Source organism: Ursus arctos, unplaced genomic scaffold, assembly GCF_023065955.2.
Source record: "Ursus arctos isolate Adak ecotype North America unplaced genomic scaffold, UrsArc2.0 scaffold_6, whole genome shotgun sequence".
Classification (NCBI taxonomy): Eukaryota; Metazoa; Chordata; class Mammalia; order Carnivora; family Ursidae; genus Ursus; species Ursus arctos.
Genome location: NW_026623078.1, coordinates 24797372 through 24823789, shown reverse-complemented (window position 1 = coordinate 24823789; position 26418 = coordinate 24797372). Strand labels below are relative to the sequence as shown.

Here is a 26418-nt window from a genome sequence, read left to right as displayed (position 1 = left end):
TCCATATTAAATTGAAATGATGTATCTACCATCTTTCTACTCCATTTCCCAGGAGCTACTGCTTCTCAGAAGCAAGAACTTGGGTCTTAGTCATCTTTTATTCCAAGTACCCAGTCCAGGGATGGCAAGTTAGTTTCCTCTTTTGGGCCAAATTTTATTTCATTTATTTTTATACATTAAAAAAAAAAATAGAATCTAAAGAGTTCTGTGAATTTTTGAAAACTCTCAAACTTTTCTCAGTCTCACTTTAGGAAATATTTAATGACATTAATACTTAGAAAAAGTGAGTTTAAAGTTTTTGAAACTTTTCAGAAGTGTTTTGTTTTGTTTTTTAAATGATGACCAGAGTACCCTCTTGATTATATTATATGCTAGTCACTTGTTTTCTGGAAATACCTATTTTAAACTTCTTACTAGATTTTTTTTCAGCAAATGGCTTTTAGCAGTAGTCAGAGAAGGATTATATTGTTTGTGGCATATCCTTGTGATTTTTTTTATGCCTGTTTTAAAACATGTTGGATGTGTCATGTTTCACACTCACAGTGATTGGTGTGATTTTTGGTATTTTAAAGGCTCTTAACCTGGCGTCCCTCTTCTGGAGAAACTGTTCCCCCACCTCCATCTCCTGTGAGTGAAAAACAGCTGGTAAGTTTTCATAAATAAATCATTTTTTTAAAATTGCTTGTGAGAAGTAATTTTACCATGGGCCACATTCTTGTATGTGAGTCCAGGTCTTCAAAAAAGATGGCATAAATCTGTCCAGAATTCTTAGGTTAAGCTTCATAGTGGTAAATTTCCCAAGTGGCTAAAATTTATTTCTTTAAGTGCCGTGAAGGAGGTATTTTAAATTATTTTATAATATAGATGGCCTGAGACATAGAGTAAAATGATGTCATGAGTTTTAAGAGCCAGGTATGAGATTATGTAAGGATTTCCATGCCAAGGGGCACCTGAACAGTGCATTCGGTTAAGCATCCACCTCTTGATTTCAGCTCAGGTCTTGATCTCAGGGTCCTGAGTTCAAGCCCCACATGGGGGCGGGGGAGCATTAAAAAGGATTTCCATGCCAAGCTAAAAATATTATTGGGTATTTATTTTAAAATTTTAATTTGGATACAGTTTAACCTATGAGAAATATTACAATAACAGTTCAAAGAATTTTAATATACCCTTCGCCCAATATATTTGTTTCCTAGGTCCTCCAAAACAAATTACCACAAATTTAGTGGCTTAAAACAGAAATTTATTGTCTCCCAGCTTAGGAAGGCCAAAGGCCCCAAATTAAGGCCATTAGCAGGCCGTGTTTTCTCCAAAGGCTTTAATGGAGAATCCTTCTTTGCCTTTTTCAGCTTCTAGTCAATGTTGGCAACCCTTGGCACTCCAATCTCTGCCTCCATTTTCACATGTCTGTGTAAAGTCAAATCTGTTATGTGTCATATCTGCCTCTCCTTTCTCTAATAAGGACACTAGCCATCTCTTATGTCTATAAGATAAGATAATAAGCCACCTCATCTCAAAATCTTTAATTTAATTACGTCTTTAAAGGCCCTATTTCCAAGTTACCTTCATAAGTACCAGGGGTTCCAACTTGGATATACCTTTTTGGGGCCACTGTTCAACCTATTGCAGTTTTTACCCTCTGGGACCCAAAAATTCATGTTCATCTTTCAGAAAATGTATTCATGCCATCCCAGTATTCCCAAAAGTTTCAAGTCATAGCATCAAGTCCAAAATCTGATCTAAACGTCATATCAAAAGTCCCAAATCTCGTCATCACAGCCATCTAGATCAGGTATGTGATCTCTTCTGGGGGCATCGTCCATGCCCATCTGTGGACCTGTAAACCTAGAAAACAAATTATCTGCTTGTAAAATACAGTGGTGGCACAAGCATAGGATAAACATCCTCATTGCAAAAGGGAGAAATTGGAAGGAATAAAAGGGTTGCTGGTCCTAAACAAGTTCAAAACCCAGCAAGGCAAATTCTGTTAATTTTCAAGGCCTGAGGGGCGCCTGGGTGGCTCAGTCAGTTAAGCATCTGCCTTCAGCTCAGATCATGATCCCAGGGTCCTGGGATCGAACCTTGAGTCGGGCTCCCTGTTCAGTGGGAAATCTGCTTCTCTCTCTGCCCTTTCCCCCGTTCGTGCTCTCTTCTCTCTCTCTCCTCTCTCTCTTAAATAAATAAATAAAATCTTTAAAAAATTTCAAGGCCTGAGGATAATTCTCTGTACCTTGATACTTTGCCCTCTGGGCCCATGGCTCCTTCATAAGCCCCTGCAGCTCTGCTCTCTAAATCATTTCTTCTTAAAGGTTAGCATGAATTTGCAGCCATGTAGCTGATCTCCTGCCTGTAGAATCCCAGAGATCTGATAACCTTCCTCCATTTTATCCTATGTCTGTCTCTTTCAGTCTAGGCTGGCTCTGTTTCTACTGGTGTATCATTCTTAAAATCCCTGTGGGTCTCTTGTGTATGTCAAAAGAGTTATTCATGGAACCTTTCTGGATAACTTCATCTTTCTACCAGGCTTCTGCTTAGATGTTTGATTGGATCCACACACCTAATCTCTTTCAACAAATGCTGTTTAACTGTCCAAAGAAATGCTTTCGTAACAGTGAATTTTCCAATTTTAGCATCCTTTGCAATCTGGACAGGCCACGGTCCTCCCAAATTACCAAGTGCTAGTTCCTTTTTGCTTAGTAGTTCCCTTCTTGAGTGTATCTTTCTAGCCTCACATTTTTCTGTAAATACCAAGGAGAAACCAGGCCACACCTTTAACCTTTTGCTTAGAAATATCCTCAGCTAAATATCCAAGTTCATCACTTACAAATTCTGCTTTGCACCCAGTAGTACAACACAGTTGAACCAAGTTTTCTGCTTCTTACAACAAGTATCACCTTTCTTCCATTATCCAGTAACATGTTCCTGATTTGATTTCCTTCTGAGACCTCACCAGAAGCACTTTGAACATTCATATTTCTGTCCACGTTCTATTCCACAACAATATATGTATTCTTCAGGGTGATAGAAGACAAGATTTCTCCATCCTGCGTTTCCCCGCCTCCTGCATCCTCACCAGAATCGCATTTAATGCTACTAATAGTCTCTTCAAGGCAGTCTAGGCTTTTTCTGTCATATGCCTCAGAACTCTTCTGGCTTCTACCATTACCCAGTTCAAAGCCACGTCCATATTTTTAGGTACTTGTTATAGCATCACGCCACTTCATGGTACCAAAATTTATATCAGTCCGTGTTCTACCAGAGAAATGGAACCAGTGGGAAATACCTGTCTGTATCTGTGTGCGTGTGTGTAATATAGGTATGTGCATATATCTATCTTTTTTTAATTTAAATCTCACAGAATTGGTTTTGCAGTTATGGGTGTCAGTAATTTGAAAACTGTAGGGTAGGCTGGAAAGTCTTGGGCAGGAGTTGCTGCTGCAGTCCACAGGCAGAATTACTTCAGGGAGACCTGAGGCCTTTCAGCGGACCCCATGAAGCTCCAGCCTTATTATTAGGATAGTCTCCATAAAGTCGACTGGCTGTAGATGTTCACCACCTCTACAGACTGTCTTCACAGCAACACTTGCATTTGTGTTGGAACTGAGTAACTGGATCCTAGAGCCTAGCCAGGTTGACACATAAAACTACATGACACCACGTTTCTCCAGATGTTCTCATTTCACTACGTTTGCTTTATCATTTTCTCCCTCCTTCCTTCCTTTTTCTCTCACTGTCCCACCCCGCATTCAGAATTCTTTGAAAGTAAATTGAAAATAAGATGTCCTTTTATCCCTAAATTCTTTAGTGTTTTTCCTTAAAAAACAAAACAAAAGGAAAACACTTACATAATCATAGTGCCATGAACAAAATCAGGAAATTACCATTGAAACAGTACTGTTATTTAATCTGGCCTTATTCAGTTTTAAACCCAGGAAGCCAGAGGTAGCTTATTAGTGTCCATTGGTCCATTTGTCCACCCCCACAACTTTTAAATTTCTTAACTGTCAGTGGCTAAAACTTCGATTTCACAGAAAAGTACTGCTCTGAATGTATCTTGAGAGAACAGTCCCATCTGGTGGATTGGGGCCACGCTGCTCTGTGATGCTGATCTGTCGGAGTCGTCTGTTCGTTACAGACTCCACCACTTAGGAAGTCCTGTTTCAAGCCAAGAATGAGCTTGCTCTCTTTTTTGTTTTTCTTAAATTTGGCCCACGTCCTGCTTGCTTTGTGGGCTTTTGTTTTTCCTACCTCTGCTGTATAGTATAGTAGTTCACAGCGTGGGCTTCGATGCCAGACCCAAAATGAAATCCTGGCTCTGCAGTGACTAGCTCTGTGGCCTCAGCAATTACCTAACCTCATGTTAGAGTGAGTCTGGTGATGAGAGTTACGTCGGGTAATGCACATAATGTTGCTGCAGCTGCATGTGCCGGGGTGAGTGCTCAGGGGCTGGGCTGCTGCCGCATTCCATGAAGGGAGTCACTGGTGCCCCTCAGGACCTGCTCACAGTCTCCTCTGTGAGCTGCTGCTACCCCTCCTTTCACTGTGCTTTCCTTTGCTTTCTCTTCTCTGTATGACTTACAGTCTGCCAGTAAATTGCAGTATTTTACTCACTGCCATTCTCGGCTGAATATTTCTTGCCGTGCACTGAAGGACTGCTTATTTATTTACTCTTATTTGTTTCTTTCATTAAACTTTTGTTTTAATGGGTCTCAAAATTCTGTGACAGATTTTTGGTCAAGTGGTTTCCATTAAAAAGTACTGATTTTAAAAACTAATAACTTAGAAAAAACTAATAACTTTAAAATTGTGCCCCCCACACACATAAAAATGAAAGGTGCACAAAACATTCTCCTTTCTTTCTGAAGGTTTTATGATGCATTGTTATCATTAACCACTCTTTTACTATTAAACCGAAATGGCCAATTGGTTTAAACATTTCCGAGACAGTTCTTCCACCACTGATGAAGACTGGGGTGGCAGGTATCGGAGATAATATTCATTTAGCCTTCTGAGCTTTGTGGGCAGACTGCTTTAGTGACCCCCACAGCAGCCATCTGTCTCATGTTACGAACAGCAAAATGGCCCAGAGGGGAATAGTTAGAGAAGCTCTCCACACACATAGGCTTCTCAGGAGCCATATCAACTATGGCGGCATCACCAGATTTCAGGAACTTTGGGCCGACTTCCACTTCCCAGAACAACAATCAGTCTTCTCCTTCATTTCCACAAACTTGGAAGCAGTGTGACCTGTGTGACAATTCAGCACAGGTGCATATCCAGTACTGATTTGGTGAAGGACTATTTTTTAAAAATTAAAAATAGAAAAATACCCAGCTAATGTTTTTTTGGGCGGGGGTAGTACAGAAGAAAATAGGGTAAAAAAATGCAAGCCCCCTTCAACCACAACTCCGGTGTTTTGTTTTTTTTTTTTCCAAGATTTTATTTATTTGGCAGAGAGATAGCGAGAGAGGGAACACAAGCAGGGGGAGTGGGAGAGGGAGAAGCAGGCTCCGAGCTGAGCAGGGAGCCCCATGTGGAGCTCTATCCCAGGAACCTGGGATCATGACCTGAGCTGAAGGCAGATGCTTAATGACTGAGCAACTCCAGTGTTTAATACTGTGATATATATCTTTCTAGTTGTTTTCCATACATTTCTATGTATAGTAAATATTAATTATATGTAGTTTTTCAAAAAATGAAATCTTATTTGGATTGGAGACTAACATTTTAAGAGATGTCTCCACTTCGATACGTAGAGATTTCTTTCATAGGGGCTCCTCCTTTTCCACTAAAGTGTCCTTTTTTAAAGGGGAGGTATGGGCATACTTCTGGTACACAGCTGTTCTAAAAAATGCAAAGATTACCAAAAAATCATCCTCATTTACATTGGTTAATCAGAAAAATTGAGAAGGCAATATGCCCTAATGTTAAAAAAAATTCCTCTGTTACAAAGGAGACTTTTTAAATCCCCACTACTGTGACTAGTTTTTGTGTACATTTAGTTTTCTGGGGAGAAGCTTCTTAGAAATCATGAGAATGTTCAAAAGAGCCAATGACCAAAAGAATTTAAAAACCAGTGCCTTCCAAAAAACAAACAAACAGTGCTTTTCACTTATATTCGGGAAGACAATACATTTTTTATTCTGTCAACTGATTAATTTCCCCCTTACAATATACTTCTTAAAATGTACAAGTTAAAAAGAGACATTTGGTTTTTATATAGTTAATTTTAAACAACAAACATTCCCTTAAAGGACTTACAAATTTAGAAGTGTTGTTATATGCATTCTTCCATTTAAGTTTTTATCTAAAACTGCATTATAGGATGCCTGGGTGGCTCAGTCGGTTGAGTGTCTGCTTTTGGCTCAGGTCATGATCTCAGGGTCCTGGGATCAGTCTCCCGAGTTGCTCGGGAGTCTGCTTCTCCCTCTTCCTCCCCCCCCCCCCGCTCGTGCTCTATCTCTCTCTCTCCTCTTTCTCAAATAAATAAAATCTTAAAAAAAATTTTTTTTAGAAGTGTATTATAGGCTATCGTGGCCAAAGAAATTACCCAACTACTCTACTGGGTCTATATAATTATTATTAAAGGCCTCTTGTGTATTAAACAAGAAAAATACTAAGATGAGTAAGAACAATTATACCAATAATTGGCTTTAGTTTGTGTAGCACTTCACTGTTCAAAAAATATTTTCACATTTGATCCTTTCAGCAATGTTTTGAACCCAGTTTGGTACATTATCCCCATTTTATATGGAACAGCAAATGAAAAATCATAAACTGTGATATTTTAAATCTCAGTTAAAATACTATTTTGATTAGCACTATTTCTTGGGAATGTAAGCCCCTGCCTTTTTTTCAGAAACCCAGGTGAGGTCGCTTCCGGCTAAGACTGTTAGGTTAGAATTCTCAGTTCCTCTGGAAACCAGGTTCTGGATTCTGTCTGGAGTGTGTTTTATTGCTCTAGCAAAATAAAGCTAGAATAGTAATGCTAACTGTCATTGTTTGACCCTGTGCTAGTGCTTTGCATTTCTTACCTTATCCTTAATAACTTAAAAGGAAAGTGTCCTCTCCATTGTCAAGTCAGAAAACTTTAGCTCAAGAGTGTTCTTTGCTTTTCCAAGGTTACACCTAATGCTGGAGCGAAAGTCTGGTGTAGTTCCCTTGGACTTGAACTTGAGCTTTTCTTCATGGCACCACACTCGCAGTTAGTCACCTTCTCACTGACCTTTTCAGTCGCCAAATCCTTTGGATGACAGAACGTCTTTCCCTAAACTCACCCCTACAAAGCTTTCCTGAGCAGCACCTGCACCTGCACTTGCAGAAACGTCCCCACCTCGGCCACATCTGGGTCTGTTTAAACAGATTTCATGAGAGTTCACGGATATTGCTGACTACTTTTCCACACAGCGAAGCTCGGCATTTTTATCTATTGCTTTTGCGTGGTGCGAGGCCCGAGACAAATGAGGGTTAGAAAGGAAACTTTTCTCTTAAAGGCTGTCAGCATAGGTAACTTCAGTTGATCTTCTCATTGCGTCTGTAATCACATTGTGTAGAATGTCCTTTTCGTGGTGACACATGTAATTTTTTTCAAAAACAGCATATTAGAAACTGTTTTCATCCTTAAGCTTTATTCATTGTACTTATAATGAATTTTTTGTTTTATTAGGATACAATATCACAGAAATCTGTAGATATTCATGATTCTGTTCAGCCAAGATCTGCAGATAACAGACAGCAAGCACCATTGGTTGCTGTTTCTACTGTGAATGAAGAAGTCAGCAAAATTAAACATACAGCAAGTGAGTTAATTCTCCTAATAAAAATAGTGTGTTTTGTTTTATGTAGGTAAAGGATGAAATGTTTGCTTTCACTTTGGATATTAATAATTCCACACTGTCATTGATAGTGTAGGCACTTTGTTACTGTGTGTGTTCCAGTTTGGACATGCACTAACACCTGTGGTACCAGCCTTTTCCACAAATGCTTTAGCTAATGTTTGTGTCAGACATGAGTCTTTTCTCCAGCACATGAGTCTTCTCTCTCTGTTCCCTTCTGCATGTCCTCCCCATATCCTTTCTGCAAAAATGGGGCCTGAGGGGCCTTTCTCTGTAGTGCTTTCTAAGCAGGCGCACCCAGCTTCCTGTGGAGCCCGCCTACTTTACAAAACTCAGCTGCCCCACACCACGTCTCCGCTCACCGTCTTAGTTCTTTTCACAAAGAAGGGGAACCCCTTCTGTTTTTTTACAAAACTGATCCAGCTTTGTTTACTGAAGGAAAATTGTAACATGAAGGAAAAGCCACCTCCTCCGTAGAGGAAAACAGGACAACTCTAATTGCTTTTATAAAATGAGGTGAAATTCAAATAAGTAGCCATTTTAGGGGTGCCTGGGTGGCTCACTTGATTGAGTGGCCAGCTCTTGGTTTCTGCTCAGGTCATGGTCCCAGGGTTCTGGGATCGAGCCCCGTGTGGGGCTCCAAGCTCAGCAGGGAATCTGCTTGAGATTCCCTCTCTCCCTTGGCCCCGCCCCCTGTGTGCGTGCGCTCTCTCTAAAATAAATAAGTAAATCTTTTATTTAAAAAATTATTTTCAGTACATTCACAGTGTTGTGCAGTCACTCTTATGATTAATGATGCTAAGCATCTTTTCATGTACTCATTGCCATTTGTCTCTTCTTTGGAGAAATACCTGTTCATGTCTTTGCTCATTTTAAATTGGTTTATGTCTTTTTGTTATTGAATTGTAAGTTTATTACACACTCTGGATACTCTGCCTGTATCACATATATGATTTGCAGATACTTCTGTTCTCCTGTTGTATAAGTCTTATCATTTCTTTGATAACATCATCTTATGCAGAAAGTTTTTAAGTCTGATGAAATCCAATTTACCTGTTTTCTTGCTCTTCCTTTTGGTGTCATAGCTAAGAATCCATTGCCAGATTTAAGGTCACGAAGGTTTTCCTTGATGTTTCCTTTAAAGAGTTTTATGCTTTTAGCCCCTACATTTAGGTCGCTGATTCATTTTGAGTTAATTTTTTTTTCAGGGAATTTTTTTAATTAATCCGAGGTGCTTAGACTTGTTCTTGAGAGAAGAGAGATTTGGTATCCTACTTGAAAAGAGTCTCTAGCTTCATTCAGTGTGTTTTCCTAACTTCCTAAAAGGGAGATAGGTAGTGGTGAGTGGCTTATTTTCATTTTGATTCCTGTTCTCTGGAGAACAGTATGGATTATGCAGGAATCCATGACAGCTTTAGCCTGCACTGGAACGTGCCATGAGGATAGAATAGTGAGTAACTTCTCTGTCTCTCAGCCCCAAGACTGAATTTAAATATATTTAGGTTTGTAAAGGAAGGGCATGCTCATCACACATTAGAAAGTTTTCACATGGCTAATCTAGGAACATACCTTTAACTGGAGCGGAGTGCTTGTTGCTCCCCTTACCACGCTGAGCTGAGGACCCATGCTGCTTTTCTTCTATCAGAAACCCTGCTCGCTCTCCCCTTGAAGTTCTTCAGGAAAAGTTCACCATGGGATTGTTGACTCAGAATAGGTGGAGCTGGGGAAGAACAAATGGTGGCCATGTTCCATGAGCCCTTTCATTAAGTGGACAGGTGATGGTTCCTCTGTTGAATGGGGCAGCCATCTGCTGTCTGACTCTCTCCTACTCAGAGAAAAGAATCCTAACATGGACCTGAGTTACTTCATCCTGTCTGCAGGGCAGCTAGCTCTTTCTCTCTGTACACTTCCAGAAAACATCACTGCCCCATCCAGCCTCAGCTCAGTAGCGGCTGTCCCACATAGTTACTCTTTGCTTAGCTTGGGTGAACCAGTGACACAGTCACCTAATGTAACCCTGGCAGTGTCAGCCAACCCTAGTTGTAAAATTTGTGCAAATAGATATTGTCCCCAAACATGCTGTTGGTCATTGCTGGTGAGTCTGAAGTTAAGATCCTTATCCTCCAGGGACACCAGAAAGCATACTCAGCCATACTCTCAGTTCACCCTGCTGAAAGCTCTTCCAACTCTTAGCAGCTGATGTTAGAACTAATGAGAACACACCTTGTAGATGTCAGCTGACTCCCAGGTCTCTTTGGGAGTTCAGCTGTGCTGCCACGAGTCTCCTGCGCTAGGAACTGAGTTTTATGACTTGAATGGGGGAGGTGGAGAAGCAACTGGTACATGTCAGCTCTGACTGAGGTAAAGGGCTAGGAAAAACACTGAAGAGGAGACAGTTGTGGGACTTGTGGCTTCTTTGTTTTCTTTTTTCTTTTTTTGACATGCAATCTAGTAGTAAGTGTTAAATACAACAGCATTTCTGAAAACTACCTGGAAAGGAGCCTTTATCAATGACCTCAATAAGAATAAATTTATGCAAGTTGTTTTGCTACCCCTTAAGTCCCTAAAACATGAATTTAAGTTCCACAAATTGGTGCCCCAAAAGGAAATTTGTAATAAAAGCAAAAGTAGAGACTGACGAATTCTAAGTTTTCCAATCCTGAGCCATTCCCCTGGAGTGGTTAACAGGCTGCTCCCCTTGGGCAGTCCTCTGCCTCCTGGAAAGCTCACTGGAAAAGCTGGCCCTGACATCCCAGGATTGAGGTATGACCTCCGGCCTCCCTTAGAGCTGCATGTCAGCTGCCGAGTTCCTGCAGCATCTCGGTAGTTGAGTCCTCTTTTCTGACCTTGTGCTTCGTCATTTGCTTAACTGGGATGGTCAGTGAAATGCAGAGTTCTTCTGTGAACATGTCCTTACAGGCTGGTGGATTGTCAGAAACATCTTGTTGAGCAGATTCGTTCAGGCTAGAGGAGTTAGCTGTGTTTCATCTTGCCTGCGCAGTGTGGAGAGCATTTTGTTACTTTGAAATTTGGTTAGTTTTGTGATCATGTACTTAGCATAACTTTTATAGACTTCTTTGCTTATGGATGCATTTGAAAATATAGTTAGCTACAACTTCTAACCTGGATCCAAATAAAACGTGCTCTGGTGAGCCCACAGTGTTACCCCATTTGTCAGAATTTGTGGCTGTCCCTTACTTCCTTTCTCACAGATCTGGTTCCCGTTGTTTTCTTTTGGTATAGGTTTTTGTATTACCTATATTCAAAGGTCAAGCTTGAGTTCCAGTAAATGCTGTTAAAATCTTAGTTTTTAATCCATGTGTTACCTTTTATTAAAGAACAACCTAAATCTTATTTTAAAAGTTGTAATGGGACCTTTTTGAACATTATTTACTGTTCTTAGTCCTTGGGAATTTTTTTTATTTAAAAAATTTTGTAAGGCTTTTCTAAAAATTGATTTAACTTTTATTGAGTGGTGTTTGTGCAAAAGCAGTATGTCCTCAGTGTGATATGTGCAGGTAACCTTCATACATACGAATGTTTCCTTAGCATTGTAATGTCATAGAAATTATAAAGGATTCAAAATAATTTTTGTTTGCATGTGCATTGGGGTGGGTTTCCTCACAGAATTTCCAGAACAAAAATTGTTTGCCGCCCTGTTGATTAAATGTGTTGTGCAGCTGGAACTCATCCAGACTATCGACAACATTGTGTTCTTCCCAGCCACAAGTAAGAAGGAAGATGCCGAAAACCTAGCCGCTGCACAGGTACGGACGTGGGGGGACAGCTGCTTTTACGTTGAGGAGGAAGTTGGCTTTCACGGTCTAGACTTAAGAGCAGAGAGCAGAGGTCGTGCTAGAAATTTGATTTGGGGGCTCTTCATCATAGAAATGTCATTTTAAACCATGGGACTGAAGCAGCTGGTAAAGAGCCCAAGAATAAGAATCCATGAGGCAAGGGGAGAGCAAGAGACAGTGGTATCCTGGAAGCCAAATGAAGAAAATGTTCTAAGGAGAAGGATGTGATCATCTCTGCCAAATGCTTAGTGGGTCAAGCAATATTTCATCTGAGAATCGCCCCCTAGCAATTTGATTGACTTCAATGACCCTGACATTGCATTTAATTGTAATGTTGAGGACAAAAGCATTATGGAAATGGGTACAAGAGAAGAGAGGAATTGCAAGGAGCAAATATTGATAATTCAGTCAAGGGGAGTTTTGCTGTAAAGGGGTACAGAGAAATAGGGTAGTTGCTGGAGGAGGATGAAGGGCCGAGAGAAGGGTCTGCTTTGTTTTGTCTTGGTATTACAGCACGTTCCCTGATGAGAGTTCTCCAGGGAAGAAAGAGAGCTGAGTGCAGAAGACAGGGGCAGTTGCAGAACAATCTTTGTGTGAAGTGAGCAGAGACAGCATGTAGTGCCAGCCCCGGGGGGGGGGGGTCTTGAATGGAAGCCCTGGCCGCTCATGCATCGTAACAGGAAAGCAACAAAGTGTGTGGGTTCTTAACACAGAAAGGTTGGTCCATTTGCTGTTGGGAGTTTGTGGGAGGTCTCTTCTGATAGAGAGGAGAAGAAAAATCATCCACCACATGAGGTTGGGAAGAGAGTTTTAGATATTTGGAGAAGTGAAACCATGAGCTAGTCGTCCAGGAAAGCGGACTAGGGCAGTGCGAGATTGCTGGACAGCACCCAGAGCCCACTGGATTTAAAACCAGTCGGTTTTCCCCAGTCGTGTTTGTTGTGTGGGTGTAGGTGTGGAGTAGGCGGTTCTGCCAGCCAATTAATCTAAAAAGAGTGAGGGATTATTCAAGAGAATAATTATAACTGGAGCCCAAGGTGTCTATACTGGTTAAGAAGAGAGGACCTAAGTCAGGGAAGGAACAGTGAAGAGCTGTAGCTCCGGCAGGGGAAGAGCTCGTGGAGTCAGGAAATAGGAGGAGGGCATTAGAGAGATAGGAGATGGTGCTTGATGACCAGGATGCGTGGAAGGAAGATTCTGGAAATTTAATAACAAAAGATGGACCTTTTCCTATTCCCTGTTGAGATAAAAGACATTCAGTTCTGTGGCTTGCTCTTAAAACTGATCTTTGGGGGAGCATTGAGTTCTAAATTTACTAAAATTTGTGACTCTCTACTGTGTGTGCATGTGTGTGCGTGTGCATGTATGCACGTGCGTGCGCACACACACACCTGTGCTGTGGTGGTTTGTTTTCCAAAGAGAGATGCTGTGGACTTTGATGTTCGAGTTGATACCCAAGATCAAGGAATGTACCGCTTTTTAACATCACAACAACTTTTTAAGCTACTGGACTGCTTATTAGAGTCCCATAGATTTGCAAAAGCATTTAATTCCAACAATGAACAGAGGACTGCTCTGTGGAAAGCAGGTAAGCTGCACGAGTATCACATTTTAATGTTCACCATTAACGGTGTGCACAGAGGTGTGCATTTATCAGAATTCATTGTTGTATAATTCAGGTGTGTGAATTTCACTCTATGAACTTTTTACCTTAATAATAGTAGGAAGTCAGTCTGCTAGCCAGACCTTTCTCTGATCTATAATAAACCTATTATAATATATAATAATATAATATGCATATAATATATGTATAATATAATGTGTAATATAATAAGCTAATTTCTAGGGGAAATTTGTTTTCCCCTTGTTTAATCAATCTGTTATTTGACTGATTTGACCATTTTTTCATCTTGTTCGCCCAACCTGGGTCTCCCTGTCGATACTGTCAGTATACTAAAAGCTGCCCTTTTATGAGAAAAAGTGCGTGAAGGTCCTGAACAGGAAATCCTTGCATATGTATTCATATTACTTCCCCATGCTTATCTGGGAGTGGCCACACCTCGGAATGGAAGTGAATGTTTTGAGGGAGGGAGGGAAGGAGGCACATGTTTGAACAAGTTGGAAAATTTAAGTATAATATAATTAAATTATATAAATATAATATATAATTAAGTATAACAAACTGACATCTAATTTTTTATTTAAGACATAGTTATTTGGCACCTATTAGGTAAAAAACAGTGCTGGAAAAGTGAGAGGCAGCAGAATATGAAGAAGAAAAGAAGGAAGCTAATGTTTATTGAACATCAGACTCTCTGAAATAGTGTTGGGTACTTTATATTTGCATATTTTATTTAATCTAAAATGATTGTTTAACTCCTAACTAAGCCCATGGCTTTGTTCATCCTCTTCCCTTTACAACCTAACTTGTGGGGAGAGTAGTCTATATTTTTTCCCCTTTATTTAACCCAAGTTGTTACTGCCATTCAACCAGAACTGCTCCTGCTAAAGTCACCAGGTTCCTTTTTTTCGTGCACATTGGGTCCTCCACAGTGCTGGTGGCCTTTTGAAACATTCTCACTGCTGAGAGGTCCGCCCCTGTTCATCCAGGAGCCCTCCTGTAAGCCGCTGGAGCTTTCAGGTGCAATTTCATTTGAAGAGTTCCGCTTTCCCAAGTCAACATCGTTTTGTGTTTCAAATCCCCCCTAGCTTGAAAGGAGAGGAAATTTTAAACATAGAAATCGCCTTCCAGTTGGGCCTCCAGCCCAATTCGATCTCCCCCACAGTCTCGAGGTGTGCCTTCTCTGAGTGACTCCTGTCCCACTCTCAGGGCTGCGGAGGCCCTGTGCTCAGGGCAGCTCTGCTTTGTAAGCAGCAGATACCACAGCGGGACCTACACAAAATGTGCCTTCATACGAGGCTGTTTTGTCCTTCTGTAAGGTGCCTTCCCAAATTAATACCGGAAACTTCCCTTTTCTACAGGCTTCAAAGGCAAATCCAAACCTAACCTTCTGAAGCAGGAGACGAGCAGCCTTGCGTGTGGGCTGCGCATTCTCTTCCGGATGTACATGGATGAGAGCCGGGTTAGTGCCTGGGAGGAGGTCCAGCAGAGGCTTTTAAAGTAAGACTCTTGGCTCACGTTCTGCCTTTGACCCATGTGGCTGCGTGGTGCAGAGTAGGAAAGGGCCACTAGGTTTGCACTCAGGGCAGAGTCCACATCTCAGCCCCGCTGCAGGACCGTGGAAATAGCTTGGGGCCTAAGGAGGAGATTGTGAAAATTAGATACAGTCTTACAGATGGACGCACTTTTGCACAGTTAGTGACATGAGCAAATCATGTCTGTTGTTGCTGCTGTGGGACAGTAAGAAAGTTTTCTCTCTTAAAATTTAAAACTTCAGAGTTTTTAGGCTCTTTCATGCCACAGATAACTGCATTTTTACAAACTGATCATATGTGAGTGAAAACCTGCTGGCCTACATTTAGTTTGAAAAAATATTTGGGGTTTTGTTAGTGTTACTTTTTCGCATTCTCTTTTTACTTCGTGACCACTTAAGATTCTGTCCTTTAAATTTTAAACTCATGCTAAGAATGAAACATGCTATTCAGAAAGAATGCTGTCTTCTGCAGTGTGTTTTTATGTATTCTCGGGGAATAGATGTTCTCAGAGACCAATTAAGTACATTTTAGAACTTCAGGAGATGACTTAGTCCCTGTTCCCCCTTTACTGATGAGACTTTAAGACCCAGAAGTGTCTCAGTGAGCGAAGGGAAGAGCCACCCCAGATTTTGGCCCCCGTGTCTTGACGCCAGGCTCGTACATGTGCTACCGCACAGGGGCTCTGAAATTCAATGACACTTTTAGAAAAATGTGTTTCCTGATACATTGCAATGGCTTCTTTTAATGTCTGGTTTTCTTCCTATTTGAAAAGTATCGTTCATGTTGACACTCTATTCGTGTTAGCAGATAGACTCTAACCAGTTCCTAATAGTTAATAGTCCCTCCCTGCCTCGTCTCAGCTGCTCTTTCTCTGTGAACGCCCATCGCAGCAGTTAAGAGCACGTGTCACAGTGAGCCTTCTCTGTTACAGTGTCTGCAGCGAAGCCCTAAGTTACTTCCTTACTCTAACGTCAGAGAGTCACCGGGAAGCCTGGACTAACTTACTGCTTTTGTTTCTAACTAAAGTTCTAAAGATAAGCGACAATAGGGTAAGTATGAGATGTCCTCTCCAGCCCAGCATTTCTAGCCTGACCAGCATCATGCTCGAGCAGGAGGCAGGGGCGTCAGCTTGCAGACCCGCGGCTCAGGCAGATCCAGCAAAGGCTGGGCCGTGTTGCCACTTTGTCCTGGACCACGGTGGCTCGGCTCCGCCTGGGCCCTTCAGTCCTCTCCCTCCTTACCCTGCTTTCTCCTCTAAGCAGTAATTTTGTAGGGGATTCAGTAAAGAAGGAATCAGAATCCTTTGGGACACTCTGACAAGCCGCTGGGTCCCCCACACTTTGCAGTTCCCTGCAGTACCCACCCTGACCCCTGAAGTCTTTCCTGCTCCATTTTGAAAACTGCCACCCTGCCCAACCTCTGGCCCTATACTCTGCTCCTACCCAACACTGTTTCTGGCTTCAGCCATTCCTTTGGCATATTTATGGGTTCCCTGTAACACAGAGCCCCTAGCGAATGGGCCGTAAACTCATTTAAGAATTTGAAACCAGCAGAAATGATAAATTAAAAATATGTAACTAAATATAAATACCTATTTCAGGTTTTCAAAAATATGCGTTTCCCTCCTTAAAAAATACAGCACCTTATAGTTCATATACTTGGAAATGGGTTGCCGTGATCCCTGAATTGGTTTAAAAATGCCTAGTGAGGCAGCCTGCGATTGGAGTCACGGTGCTGTACGGGGCCCCAGAGAGGCTGTGCAGTGTCACCTGGTGCCGTACAGATGTTCGTGCCAACTCATGTGCTCTAGGCCACATGCATTTCGTTCTGACTGCGGGGCTGGGTAAAGCTTGGAGAAGTGAGCTGAGGCATCGACAGCCACATGGCTAGGAAGGCCTCCAGACCCCAGTCTGTCTTGTTCTGCCGCGGGCTTTCGTGCCTAGTCATAGGTCATACTGCTGCCTAGTCCCTTGTGGGGTGTGGAGAGCAGCAGAGAGAGAACAGGCAGGCAACTTGTATTCAGAGATTGAGGAACTCTGGCAAAGACGACCACAGTACATCAGTTGAATGTGGAAAGTCTGATCTTTGCCTGGAGATTGCAATTTTATGTTGCAGTATTAGGTAGAATTTTCCATAAAAATTAAAACTTTCTTTAACAAATAAGATTGTTTCAATAACCCGTAGCTTATAACAACTCAGTTGTGGTTCCTGCTTGTCTTCTTTCTTTTGCTTATTATCCAGGAAAAACAATGATAAATACTAAAAGTTTGTCGTAAGTTTGTCAAGGAAATGTAATGGGAAATGTTTTTCAAGATAAGGATAGATAAGTGAATGTTTGTATTAAGTAAGTGAGTCTTTTGAATACTTCTCTTTCAGTTCCATAATCAATATAGTCCCTGCTTTATGCAGATGCGTTTCCTGTCTTCACTGATCAGTGCGGGCCCCAAAGTGGTTTGACTCTAAAGGCATTTGAGCTGCTGTGGTTTGGAATGCAAGCACTACTAATGGAGAAATTTCCCCCTCTCCCCCCAGTTTAAAGCTCATGCATCATTCTACTACCCTCTCTTATGTGAAATTATGCAATTTGACTTGATTCCTGAACTTCGTGCCGTTCTTAGAAGATTTTTTCTGCGAATTGGAGTAGTTTTTCAGATATCACAACCACCTGAACAGGAACTTGGAATAAACAAGCAATGATGGCAACTTGGTATTTTTCTGTTGGCGTTTACATCCCTCCGCTCTTTAAAAGGACCTTGGAGCTGAGGTTTCCCACCTGAAAAATGGTTTCTCTGCATTGCAGTGTCTGAGGGTTACTGGTAAGATGCTTAGATCTGTAACTCAAACTTGCAACGCTCCAGTCCCTATTTAGTAATCTGGTGGATTCTGTTTGTCATGTTGGGCTCATGTTGAGCAGAAAGCCTGTTTCCACAGTGTCAGCTTGTTTTCATGTGTCCTTCCCTGTCCTTGGCTGCAGGGAGAGCCCCACATATTTTCAGCAGGTGTGGAAGTAAAACTTTACCCAAAGAACTATAGATGTAAAGATTTGAACTTCTGCAAGAAGTACAACTCAGGAGAGCTGTATTTTGAAGGATAAAATGTTTATAATTGGGGGGTGGGGGGGGAAGAAGAAATTATTGTTCATGGTAAAAGATATTTAGCAACTATGGTATTCTTATTCTGAAGATTTTTGCACACTCAGGCTATCTGAGATACTGGTAATCATCCTTCTGTGAAAAATGTACAGAGATGCAGGTCTGTAATATAAAAATCTTAAACATTATATAGTTCTTCCTGCACTGTTTTATTTTAATTTCTTTATTTTCTTATTCATTTGCTAAATACCTATAATATTTTGTCAAATGCACTAAACATTTGGGTTGAAATTTTTTTTTATTTTGTGGGGGTTTTGGTTTTGCCCTTTTGGGGGGGGATTGGTAATTTTGAGGGTTTAACATGCCCAGGAAGCTGTTGTGGCTGACAGTTGTCATGATCAACAACAACAAAAAAAAGGTAGAAAATACTCCTACTGACCTAACTACCTGTAATATACTTCTCTTAGGGCTTCTAAAGATGAGCCATTAAAATAGAGTTGATCCTTCATGGACCGAAACTTGAATCACTGCAAAATGAATCTAGGTTGCTGTCACTTTCTTTTTTCTTTTGGGTGGCGGGGCTTGATGTAGATTTTACTCTATGTACAGAATTTAATGTTGAATATGTTAAAATAAATCTGGCATGGATGGGGGAGTTAGATTTACTGGAAATGTATTCATACTGTGAATTGTGCTCTGATGGTTAAAAAAAAAAGACAAGATTGTCAAGCATTCCGTATTAACAGTGGATGTAGAAAATTTTTTCAGATGGATAAAATGTATATGGTACAGATGTAAAGTTTTCTATGTAAAAAATTCTGTACAACTTTCTGTACAATATTGATTCTCATCTGGCATATTCTAATCAGGTTATAGGTCAATAAAGTTTTTGGATTATTTCATCAGTGCAATCAAAACCTGTGTAATCTACAGCCCCATGTTTCATGGATTCTTTGTTAAAAGCTGAACTTAGGAATATACTTGGCCAGAACTACAAATTCAGTGTTCTTTAGTTCTGATATTTTCTTTCCAGCTTTTGGCTTTAGGATTGTGCTTTCTCAGCTATAGGATATTCATAATTAAAATTTTGTGTACTAATAACCCAAAATAAGGCTATACTCTGTGAATGCTGAGAGAAAGAGCCGAAGTCCCTTTTCAGGCAGTTTGTCAGGGGGGCACTGTGTGTCCTAGGAGTCTGTTCAAGTTGTGCGGTACGATGACATTGAATGGAAAATGGAACACGTCAAGATAATGATTGTGTTTAAAAATAGAACTGCTCAGTCTTTGCTCTCATACCTTAGATGAGTTACTGAACAATGCATTTATAGGTGTACCATATTTACTACCCCCAGACAGCCCTGTGCACACTCAGCTGGATGCTAGGGCTCTGGGGGTCACCCACCTTGGTAGCTGGGAGCCACCATGACCTTCCAATCTATCTGATGGGTAAGTGTTCAAATGACTTGGTGGTTTGTTATTTTATGGTGTAGTATCAGGATCAGGACCCCCTACAGGAGACAGAGGCTTTAATGATCCTTGCAAATGAAGATACAAGAGGAATAATCTTCACAGTAAAAATAAACAATGCTTAGGTTACAAAACTGAGTATAAAATGTGTAGCTAAAATTCAAAATGGAGAAATTTCACACTTGCAGTAAACTTGTCTATCCTGTCCGCCATTAGTTCCATCAGTGGAAATGTGCCAGTAGTAGTGCTGGGGGTGTTCTCAGCCGTCTTAATGCTAAAGACCAAAGAATTATTTCAGAATTCGAATTAATCCTTACCTTTTTAAAGGTACCACTTATGGAGTGATTAGGAAAATTGACTCACTTATCCAAGGGTCCATGGTGGCACAGCAAGGATTCCAGTGTCTGTCCTTGGCCCCTGGGTGGTCCTGTCTTCAACTTCTAAAACACCTTGTCTAGAAACCTCAATTCCATTTAAAATAAGAAACTGACATTCATTGATATAAAAAACAATTTCTATCAAGTAGTAGTTAAGTCATATAAATTAGCGTAGTGCCTTCCTTTGCATAAACAGAGGCAAAAAGATGTAATATTTAGTGTATGGCTCATGGGACTAAATCAGTTATGATTCCCCCATCACGCATACTGAAGGAGTAGCTATAAATGACATGGAAATAAATAACTAGCACATTTGATTCATTACCTAGCAACTGAAATACAGCTACAACCAATGTATTTATTAAATGAAAACAATGGCAAATGTACATACAACAAGCGTATTCAGGTGTTACAGTAAAGACACTGGTTTTATTCACCTTATCTTACAAGCAGAATTTAAAATAATGCACATATGGTAGTTGATTCCAGGAGTTCATTACCACCCCAATTTATGGCAAAACTGTGCAAAAATAATTGTATATAATTCTACATTATATAAATTAATCATTGCCTTTTATTTATGTACATAATATACATCATTATACATCATCATGGGAAAAAATACACCTTATATACAGATGAAACTCACGTAAGTAACTTCCACATAGGGGCCAAAAGTAGCACACATTATTAAAGGTTCAGATTTGACATTCCTTTCACCTTAAAAGGCACTGCTGGGTCCAATACAGATTTATTTTAACCGTGGGCAGTAGACAGGCCCTGCCAGTTGTAAGTGCCTGGTTTTCCAGGAACCTGCTCCTGCTCCTGGTTCAGTTGCTCAGCCATGAATCGTTTCAGCGTTTCTGAGGTGCCTGGGCGGAGCCAGGGCTCAGTTGCTACAGAGTTTGATCCATCGTCCCCCACATGCTTCGTGTCATCGGGGTCAACCAGTGAACTCTCATCGTCTAAAGGAGGCAAGAGGAACAGGACTCAGGTAACACTGGTGGCAAGGAGGTGAACCGAACACAGATCTCCTTCCTGTAATTTAACCCGTCCCAGCCCCGCATTTCTCCATAGTATTGTTATACACAGTACTGTTTTGGCCAGGCCCCTCTTTTTAGAGGTAGGAAGAAAACGGTCAAGTGAACAGGTGACTCCATAGTACCAACACCCACAGGGATGCCAAAGAGAGCAAAGTGGGGGGTGCCAAACATTGTTGACTGTGGAAGTGTACATAATCTTAAAAAACTTTTAAATTCAGCAAAATTTTAGAAATACTCCAAACCTGTTAACAATGCTCTCAGGAAATGAAATCCTTTCAGGAAAGCGCTAGACAGGTAGACAGGAAATGAAATTACTTCCATTCTTGCAGCTAATCTAAGAGGTTGGGGTCTACTCCATTAAAAGGTAGGTCCTTAATTTAAGTATCATTAATTGAATGTACTCAGCTATCTCTGTATTTTACTTATTAGATATAATAAGAAAATCTGTCTTCCTACCCTGTGATGTCATTTTTTTTTTAATTACATTTCCCGGTCTGTGCAGGATTAGCCCTTCAAAGGGATATGTGCAGTCAGTTTAATAAGCAATCAATCCACATCGTACCAAAAAGCTCCTGTTTGAAAGGACAATGTTAAAAAGTTTAGAAGTTGAAAACCTATAAAATAAGATTATTCAAATGCTCTATTTTTCTCAATTTAACTATGTCCCTGTTAAATATTCAGAACCCTTACTGGTTCTAAAAGAAATTGAGGAATAGGTAATCCTCAGTGCAGATTTAAAGAACTGTTTCCCACTGGTCCACATTTTTTCAAGTATGATGTGAAAAGTACTGCTCCATCAGTTTACCATATGTGCTGGTGTTTGGTATGGAATTGCCACCAGAACATACGATACCTTGACTGCTAGAGATTGAGTATAGTTTCAAATTAATAAAGTGTTGAAGATGGAAAATTATTGTATGTAGCTGAACAGACTAAAGGGAATTGTCCCAAAAGACCACTCTGCTGTTTGCTAAAACTAGTAGGGAGGGGCTGGTTCGCGAGCTGCCTAGGGAACCGTCCTGCCTGTGCTTGCTGAGCACACTTCCACCCGCTGGTCACCCGAGCAGCGAGAGACCGGTGAGGCCCTAAGGGAAACACTAAACCTTGGCTTCTACTCTAAAAAGAAGCATTAAACTGAGGCTACTTTGCTTTTGTCTATGGCATTGAAAGCCAAGCAAAAAAGTTAAAAAAAAATTCTCTGTAGTACTATAAATTTATAACGTGTTATCAAAAGAACTCAAAGTTGTCAATTTCTAATAATCGCTCACTTCAGTAAGGGGAGTGATATCCTGACGCTAACCAGCATTCTCCCTGCTGAAAGCGAAGCAAGCCTGGATATATTTAATAAAAATTTCATCTGTTTAGATTCCCCTCAAGGGATGCCGGGGTGGGTCAGTTGGTTAAGCACCTGCCTTTGGCTCAGGTCATGGTCCCAAGGTCCTGGGATCAAGTCCTGCATCAGGCTCCCTGCTGGGGAGCCTGCTTCTCCCTCTGCCTGCTGTTCCCCTGCTTGTGCTCTGACAAAAATCTTTAAAAAAGAAAGAAAAAAAAATAGAATCCACTCAAAAAAGCATACCCTCTCTGGTAGAATCTGATGCAAAGCTGATCCTGAGCCCAGGTTTTCCTGGGTAGTGTCTATGGATAGGGTCTATGTCTAGGCCTTACAACTCAAAGGGATTTCAAGTCATTCCATCTCCCCTCAACTCAACCCACCCATCCCCACCCCCAGCCAACAGTGAAAACTTCCCTGGAAACAGGTTTCAGTTCTTACGGATGTGCTGTAGTCCATTAAGACTGGCCATTTACCTGTATTAATCGGTTTATTCTGAAGTTCATTCAGTCTTCGCATCCGTTCCTCATTTTTCATTCTAAGCTGATCAATATTTATACTGGACACAGATTTTAAAGAGAGACCATCTGGTGGCATATTAGGATGACTGTTATCCTATAATTAGAAAAGAGAATTTTAGAAACGATCATTGATATAAATCAGTGCACCTAAAAATATTCTTGCCCCTGGTAAATGTATAGTGTAAGGAATAAAATAAATGGAAGCCTGTAGCATTTATATTCTAACTCCTGGTGATTATTCATGCAGGTGAAGATACAGCATTTGTGATAATAAATAAATATATTTAAATATTGCCAGGCTGGGTGAAGGTGGGGAATTATAGGACCCAAAAAGGTAAAAAGTGAAACAACAGGGGCTAAGAATCAGTTAAGCTACAGTAATGAAGACAGGGTGGTAATGGCATAAAGGCAGACCTACAGGTCAATGGAATAGAGCCCAGGAATACACACCAGGGGTTTTTACATTTATGGACAAAAGGGCCAACAAAATTCACTAGGGGAAAGAAGAGCCTTTTCAACAAATGTTATTGGAACAACTGGATTGTCCACATGAAAATGAATTTGGACCCCTACACCTCACATCAATTGCAAAAATTAACTCAAAGTGGATCGCTGACCTAAATTTGAGAGCACAACTATAAAAGCCCGTAGAAGAAAGAAAACAAGTAATTTTGATGATGCTGGGTTAGGTAATGGTTTCTTAGATAAGCCACCAAAAGCACAATGATAGAAGATTGGTAAGTTGGACTCCATCGTGAAAGTAAAAAAGACAACCCACAAAATGAGAACATTATGCAAATCATACATCTAATAAGGGACTTTTGTCTCAAATACATAACAAATCAACAGACAACCTGATTAGAAAATGGGCAAAGGATCTGCATAGACATATCTTTAAAGAAGATACTGAACATCATTAGGCAAATGTAATCAAACCCACAATGAACACTACTTCACACTCCCTAGGATGACTGTAGTAACTATGATAAAAAAGAGACAGGAACAAGTATTGCCATGATGTAGAAACTAGAACCTTCATCTAGTACTGACGGGAGTAAAAATGGTGTAGCCACTTTGGAAACCGTCTGACAGTTCCTCAAAATGTCAACCATAGTTACCATATAATGCAACAATTCTATTCCTAGGTATATATTGCAAGAGAAATGAAAATCATCAGAAAACTTGTACACAAAAGTAGGAACAATCCAAATGTCCCAGTGTTAAATGGATAAACAAAATGTGGAATACCCCTAAAGAAGTATTATTGAGCAATAAAAAGAAGCCAAATACTGGGGGCGCCTGGGTAGCGCAGTTGTTAAGCGTCTGCCTTCGGCTCAGGGCGTGATCCCGGCGTTCTGGGATCGAGTCCCACATCGGGCTCCCCGGCTAGGAACCTGCTTCTTCCGCTCCCACTCCCCCTGCTTGTGTTCCCTCTCTCGCTGGCTGTCTCTCTGTCACATAAATAAAAAATCTTTAAAAAAAAAAAAAAAAAGAAGCCAAATACTGACATGCTAAAACTGGACCATATCTCATGTCTATGTATCCAGAAAAGGCAACACTATAGAGACAGAAAGTAGACTGATGATTGCTGGGGAAACAAGTTACTGCCACCTGGTAAAGCTATACATGTAATAATGCTAATAACACCATTTGTCCTTTGTGGACTTGAGTCAGTGCTAATGGTTCATATATATTGTCTGTGTCTCCACATCACATATATAAGAAAACACAGTTTAAGAATTTACCCAAAGTTGTCTACTCAACAAAGTACGTATCTCAACAGTATCACCAGGGCTTTTTACTGGTTATACTTTAAAAACATTTACACACATTCTATGAAAAGAATATGAGTTGAATATCAGCTTTCCTGTGGAATGTGACCTTTGACAGGTTACCTGACCAAAATACCAAAAGATGCCTATATAGTAGACTTAGATGTCTAAGAGGCTAAAGCAGACATTGCAATAAATGTTTACCAGTTGCTTCTTGTACCTTCTCTGAAATCCAAATATTCTACAACAAGGAAGGAGGAAGATACGGTTGCAGAGTATTCTGTGCCAGGTGCTACTAGGCTTATACCCCCACTAGGAGATAGGAAAATACTACCTCAAAGAAGCCAGGGTACTAGAAGTCAATGACCTGACTGAAGTTAGGGAGATATTTCTTGGTAGAGCCTACCCTTACACTTATGGTCACCTCTGTCCAGAGCAAGTGCTCGCTCTTTGCTGGACCACACCAATTTATTTTATTTTTATTTAAGTATAATTAAATTCAATTAACATATAATGTACTACTGGTTTCAGAGTTACAGGCCTGTGATTCGTCAGTCTTACATAACACCCAGTGCTCATCATATCACTTACCCTCCTTAATGTCCATCGCCCAGTTACCCCACCCCCCCATCCTCCTCCCCTCTAGCAACACTCAGCACTTTTTTCCTATGATTAGAGTCTCTTATGGTTTCTCTCCCTCTCTCCCTGTCTGGTTTCGTCTTATTTTTTTTCTCTCTTCCCCTATGATCCTCTGTTTTGTTCCTTAAATTCCACATAACAGTGAGATCATAATGATAATTGTCTTTCTCTTACTGACTTATCTCGCTTAGCATAATACCCTCTAGTTCCACCCACGTCATTATTGCAAATGGCAAGATTTCATTTTTTGATGGCTGAATAATATCCATTTTATAATATAAATATTATATATATGGATAATATTATATATATATATCTATATATATATATATATATATATATAGATATATATATATATATATATCTCACATCTTCTTTATCCATTCACCTGTCAATGGACATCTGGCCCCTTCCATAGTTTGCCTATTGTGGACATTGCTGCTATGAACATTGTGGTGCAGGTGCCCCGTCGGATCACTACATTTCTATCCTTGAGATAAACAGCCAGTAGTGCAATTGCTGGCTCGTAGGGTAGCTCTATTTTCAACCTTTTGAGGAACCTCCATACTGTTTTCCACAGTGGCTGTACCAGCTTGCATTCCCACCAACAGTGTAGGAGGGTTCCCCTTTCTCTGCATCCTCACCAACATCTGTTTCCTAACTTGTTAATTTTCACCATTCTGACCGGTGTAAGGTGGTATCGCATTGTGGTTTTGACTTGTATTTCCCTGATGCCGAGTGATGTGGAGCATTTTTTCATGTGTCTGTTGGCCATTTGGATGTCTTCTTTGGAGAAATGTCTGTTCATGGTTTCTGCCCATTTTTTGATTGGATTATTTGTTCTTTGGGTGTTGAGTTTGAGAAGTTCTTTACAGATTTGGATATTAGCCCTTCATCTGATAAGACATTTTCAAATATCTTTTCCCATTATGTTCGTTGTCTTTTGGTTTTGTCAGCTGTTTCCTTTGCTTTTTATCTTGATGATAAAAAGGCTTTTATCTTGATGAAATCCCGATAGTTCATTTTTTGCCCTTGTTTCCCTTGCCTTTGGAGACGTGTCTAGCCAGAAGTTGCTGCAGCCGAGGTCAAAGAGGTTGCTGCCTGTGTTCTCCTCTAGGATTTTGATGGACTCCTGTCTCACATTTAGGTCTTTCATCCACTTTGAGTCTATTTTTGTGTATGGTGTGAGGAAATGGTGCAGTTTCATTCTTCTGCATGTGGCTATCCAATTTTCCCAACACCATTTGTTGATGAGACTGTCTTCCATTGCATATCCTTTCGTGCTTTGTCAAAGATTAGTTGACCACGGGGTCATTTCTGGGTTCTCTGTCCTGTTCCCTTGATCTATGTGTCTGTTTTTGTGCCACTACCATACTGTCTTGATGATTA

At 40.6% G+C, this 26418-nt stretch overlaps 2 protein-coding genes across 11 annotated transcripts in view; one reads left to right on the top strand and one right to left on the bottom strand.

Moving 5' to 3' along the window:
• Window positions 1-18797, top strand: part of ARFGEF1 (ADP ribosylation factor guanine nucleotide exchange factor 1) — a 155344-nt gene extending 136547 nt beyond the window's left edge. For 3 of the 4 annotated variants that reach the window (XM_057308132.1, XM_057308133.1, XM_057308134.1), the window contains 6 exons: window positions 573-645; window positions 7667-7799; window positions 11463-11602; window positions 13052-13220; window positions 14615-14753; window positions 15720-18797. In XM_057308132.1, coding sequence (XP_057164115.1) covers window positions 573-645; window positions 7667-7799; window positions 11463-11602; window positions 13052-13220; window positions 14615-14753; window positions 15720-16053 — 988 coding nt within the window. In that variant the 3' untranslated portion in view covers window positions 16054-18797. The remainder of the gene's footprint in view (window positions 1-572; window positions 646-7666; window positions 7800-11462; window positions 11603-13051; window positions 13221-14614; window positions 14754-15719) is intronic. The other variant, XM_026495932.4, reaches the window with a different exon arrangement.
• A 1244-nt stretch (window positions 18798-20041) lies between these two features.
• Window positions 20042-26418, bottom strand: part of CSPP1 (centrosome and spindle pole associated protein 1) — a 332365-nt gene continuing 325988 nt past the window's right edge. For all 7 annotated transcript variants that reach the window (XM_057308135.1, XM_057308136.1, XM_057308139.1 and 4 more), the window contains 2 exons: window positions 22574-22712; window positions 20042-20689 (listed from right to left, as the gene is read on the bottom strand). In XM_057308135.1, coding sequence (XP_057164118.1) covers window positions 20481-20689; window positions 22574-22712 — 348 coding nt within the window. In that variant the 3' untranslated portion in view covers window positions 20042-20480. The remainder of the gene's footprint in view (window positions 20690-22573; window positions 22713-26418) is intronic.